Here is a 5,292-nt window from a genome sequence, read left to right as displayed (position 1 = left end):
TACCCTAGAACCACTATGTATACCTCGACATAGTGGTAAATAGTGGTTCCTGGGTATAATTAGTAGTTCTGAGTGTTTAAAACAATATAAATACACTCATTCTCACTTTTTATAGTTGTTTGTAGTGCATAAAATTTTCAATCTCAAAATTTAAACTCTCGGAACAAGTATTAGGTCATCTAAACTATCAACCACCATAAGATCTAAGTGTTTAGACAAATATTTAACCCATTGTTCATAAATTCATTGCAACTTTAACACCCAATGAAATACTAGTAGAATGTGTGACAGAACCATTATTTATACCTCAGAACCACTATTTACCACTAAAAAGTGATTCTTAGGTATAATTAGTGGTTCTGAGTGTTTAATCCCCTATTTATACACTGATTCTTATTTTTTATATAGGTTTTGGCTGCATAACATTTTATTCTCACTATTTATACTCTCGGAGCTACTATATAGTGGTTCAGAGGTCTACATGGTGGTTAGGACGGTATAAATAGATTACCGAAGTGTTTAAATAATAATTCTGATCTTCTACATAGGGTCCTCATTGTATTTTCACATTCAGAACCACTATTCAAGCCATTAGAACCACTACTTAGTGGCTGAGAAGACTAAATACTGGTTCTCACATATCAACAGTGGTTCTGAGAACAAATTATTGCTTCTACACATTTAAATAGTGGTTTTAATTGTATAGACATGAATTTCATCCGGGTTTACTCTAAATAGAAACATAGAGGGCAATAGAGAGATAGAGAGATGATGACAATACACCATAGCATTGTAAAGATGATGACAATAACAAATGCCTAACAAAACCATAACAAATCCCTAACAAATAAACAATATGATGACAATACACCATAGCATTGTAAGGAACATGTTAAACCTAAGAATATGTATGACAATTGACCTACCAGAGAACCTTAGGTTTCATAACCAAAGAAAATAAAGAGATCCAATAAAATCTAGATGTTCTCAAGGGGAGTTTCACCGGTCTGCAATGGAATTTCAATAGAGTTTTACAACAGGCAATGGAGTTTCAGCAGTTGACATGGGGAAGAAGAAGGTAAAAAGGTAGAAGGGTAGGTGAAATGCATTGGGATCCGTTTCTTACCTTCTTTGAGGGAAAAGCAACTTAAGGGCATTTTTTGTCGGTCTTGGGATGCGTTTCACCCCTTTTTAAAATTTAGCCAACTCAACTCTTTTTTGAGAATTTCAGTTAAAAATCACATTTTTTTGAGAAGTTTCCCAAATATCAATGCTTGTGAACAGACAGTGATTGGAAGCACAAAAAAGAACGAAAAATCAGTCAAGGGATTAAGAAAGATAATTTTGAAAGTCTTTGAAGGCCTACTTGTTTCAGTTCCCTTACAAATACGGTGTAAAATCCGTGACTGTAGTCTGTAACTACGTCAGATGTTTAGTTGTTGTTGTTCCTTTATGACCTCGGCCACAAAGATACTGCCGGATTCGGACCATCCAGACAAAACGTCGTTATTTAGGCACTGCAGCAAGAATAATAGTGTAGGTAACATGTAATAGAGAAGAAACGTTTCCATCAAAGAGTCCTAATATTTATTTGTATATAATATTTACAAGCAGGAAATAATATTTCACCAGCTTTTCCATAATTTCCAGCCCTTGTTTTTTCTACTAAAAATGGCTGCATTCCGTATTTTTCAAAGAGTACGGTACAGCTCAGTCCATAGGATGATCCAACATAAGTCTCGGAGGGTTAGGATCATCCTATGGAAATAAATTTTGAGGTCTCAATAAACAGACGGTTTGGATCATCCTACAACAGTGCATTTTCAAAATGTACAGTACATTTTAAAAAATAGTACAGCCACACAACATGTAAAATCTCGTCCTTTATATGCAGGGTTGTCAATGAATACACTTAGGATCAGATCCAACTATGTCTAAGACACGATCCCCGGGGCCGTTTGGATACGCAGATTTTAGAACCCGGGATTTCTTCAAAATTGTAGCTAAGAGACGATTGAAGTGTTAAAAAAGAATAGGGTTTAAGCACGATGCTTAAAGCATTACACCCAAGGTATCTAGTTTGGAATACCAAGTTTGTTGCCTCAAGCCCCTAGATATAGAGATACACTAGGGTAATGACTAGTTAATGGACTCTAACCCATGTAGGCCCACTACACCGGTCCATTATCTTATTGGGATTATATAAGAATATAATAGGGTTATACTATATACCCAACAATCTTCTCCTATGTTCTACATATAGCACAATCCAATAGATAAATAATGTGATGTTCAAACAAAATATTGAATCATCCATAGCACCATACCAAAAAAGATCTGTAATCCAACTGAAAACACATGGGTCCCACATTTTTGTGGTTCTCCAAACCATTCATTTGCAAGGCCCCATCATAGATAGGGTGTGTACAAAAAATCAGCTCCATTGGATCATCCTAGCCCCTACAAAAGTGGAGGGAAAAAAAGGCAGATTTGTGGCAAACGGTGTCTGTCCATTTTTCCCTCCACTTTTGGATGGGTTAGGATCTAGGAAGCACGGGTACTCTCCCGGAGCTCCCGCACCCGTACCGAACACGTATGGGCTGCGGGTACGTCTGGGTACGTCTTGGGTACGTACCCCATTTTAAAAAGAAAAAAAAAACCAATTTTGGTTGTTGGGTGTATACCCGGGTATGCCTCGACAAGTAAATGTCTTTACTATTTTATTGTTCATTTACTTAAGATTTACATGTAAATAACGGAATACCCCCCATTTGGATTTATTAAAAATAGTTTCAAGACCCAAATCTAAAAGGAAAAAAAGTCAACTCTCATGTTCTCGTACAAAATTCATAAAATCTATCGTGTCCAAACATTATTAAATCCCAAAAGTCCGGTAAAAAAAATCTCATAATTTGGTCTCTAAAAATTATTGATCTTGTCAGGCACAGGTCAACACACTGGCGACAGACTTTTTTCTAATGAAGGATGTATTGATGCCTCATGTTATGAAATATGGAACTTATCACTTATGAAATGAAGAGTAATATTAGAATTTTCCACTTTGGTGATGTTATTGTTATTTGATTGCTCTACAATTATTTTTTTAAATTTCTATAAATATATAATAAAATAATAAAATATATTAATATATTCGACGTACCCGAACGTACATGCACCCAATTTTTTTTTGGCAAATCACGTACCCGTGTCGTGACGTACCTGCCCCCGTACCTGTACCCGTGCTTCATAGGTTCGGATGATCCTATGGAGTTGATTTTTTGTACACACCCTATCTATGTAAGAGTCTTTCAAATGAATGCTTAGGATCATCCTAACAATGTGGGACCACATGAGTTTTGTGCCCTCGAGCGCATATAAACTATATGCGCTCGATCGCACAATCATATTCCTCTCTCTCTCTTTATATATATATGAGGAAAAGGATTGTACGCTCGACCGTACCTAAAGTTAGGTACGGTAAAGTGCCAAATCACATGGGTCCCCCATTTTTGGTAGGCATCTAAACCATTCATTTGCAAGGCCCCATCATAGATAGGGTGCATACCAAAAATCAGCACCATTGAATCATCCTAACTCCTCCAAAACTGGAGGCCAAAATGGGCAGATTTGTGGACAAACACTGTCTGTCCATTTTGGCCTCCACAAATGGATGGGTTAGGATGATCCTATGGAGCTGATTTTTGGTATGCACCCTATCTATGATTGGGCCTTGCAAATGAATGGTTTAGATGCTCACCAAAAATGTGGGAGCCATGTAATTTGGCACTCTACCGTACCTAACTTTAGGTACGGTCGAGCGTACAATCTTATTCCTCATATATATATATATATATATATATATATATATATATATATATGAGGAAAGTGTTGGTGAGCTTAAGCGCCCCAATCACATGGGTCCCACATTTTCTGTGGTGATCCAAACCATTCATTGGAAGGCCCTATCATAGATAGGGTGTGTACCAAAAATCAGCTCCATAGGATCATCCTAACCCCTCCATTTGTGGAGGACAAAAATGGACAAATTTGTGGACAAATAATGTCTGTCTATTTTGACCTCCACAAATGGATGGGTTAGGATGATCCTATGCAGCTGATTTTTGGTACACACCCCATCTATGTAAGGGCCTTTCAAATGAATGCTTTGGATCATCCTAACAAAGTAGGCCCCAATGTGATTGGGTGCTTAAGCTCACCATAAGTTTGGTGAGCTTAAGCTCACCAACACTTTCCTCTCTCTCTCTCTCTCTCTCTCTCTCTATATATATATATATATATATATATATATATATATATAGAGAGAGAGAGAGAGAGAGAGAGAACGGTTTCCACACACCAGTGTAGATAAGTTATCTACACACTAGCTTAAAATACAGTAGAGGGCATATTGTTTGGGTGATCCAAACCATTCATTTGATTGGCCCTCACATAGATAGGGTGTCCACAAAAAATCAGCTCCATAGGATCATCCCAACCCTACGATTTGTGGAGGTAAAATGGACGTGTATAAAACCTTCACAAATCTGTCCATTTTTTGCCTCCACTGTTCGAAGGGTTAGGATGATCCTATGGAGCTGATTTTTTGTGGACACCCTATCTATGTGAGGGCCAATCAAATGAATGGTTTGGATCACCCAAACAATATGGGCCTCCACTATATTTTAAGCTAGTTTGTACAAAACTTTCTCTCATATATATATATATATATATATATATATATATATATATATATATATATATATATATATATATAGGGCTTGAGGTTTCTGACCTATAGCTCAGCCTGAGCAACCCACTATAAATACATCATCACCATGTTGTTTGACTCATCCTACCCATTCATTCTATAGCACCTCCCACAGATAGGGTGTTCCTAACAAACCATCTCCATACCATAATCCAAAATATTCAATCTATAGGAGCCTAATTTCTAGTCATCCATTTTAAACCTCCACAAATCATAACCCTAACCATAACCCATAATCCTAACCAGAACCATAATCCTAACTATAACCTATAGAATGAATGGGTTGGATGAACCAAACAACTATGGGAGATGGTGTATTTAGAGGGCTGCTCAGGTTGAGCTATAGCTCAGAAACCTTTTCCTGATAACTCAAGCTCAGATAGAATGTCTAAGCTAGAGTTTTTAAATAGGGCATCTCCCATGTTGTCTAAGCTAGAGTTTTTAAATGGTGCATCTCCCATGTTGTTTGACTCATCCAACCCATTCATTCCATAGAACCTGACATAGATAGGTTGTTCCTAAGA

The 5,292-nt window shown here is 37.1% G+C and overlaps 1 protein-coding gene across 4 annotated transcripts in view; it reads right to left on the bottom strand.

Annotated features, from left to right (window-relative positions):
• Positions 1-799: 799 nt before the first annotated feature.
• LOC143882472 (uncharacterized) overlaps positions 800-5,292 on the bottom strand; it is an 80,578-nt gene continuing 76,085 nt past the window's right edge. For all 4 annotated transcript variants that reach the window (XM_077385958.1, XM_077385967.1, XM_077385963.1 and 1 more), the window contains one exon: positions 800-1,517. In XM_077385958.1, the coding sequence (XP_077242073.1) occupies positions 1,425-1,517 (93 nt within the window). In that variant the 3' untranslated portion in view covers positions 800-1,424. The remainder of the gene's footprint in view (positions 1,518-5,292) is intronic.

Source organism: Tasmannia lanceolata, unplaced genomic scaffold (assembly GCF_043159265.1).
Source record: "Tasmannia lanceolata isolate RefF3 unplaced genomic scaffold, GAP_Taslan_0.1 ptg000002l, whole genome shotgun sequence".
NCBI classification, from domain to species: Eukaryota; Viridiplantae; Streptophyta; class Magnoliopsida; order Canellales; family Winteraceae; genus Tasmannia; species Tasmannia lanceolata.
This window is presented reverse-complemented; position numbering and strand designations above follow the sequence as displayed.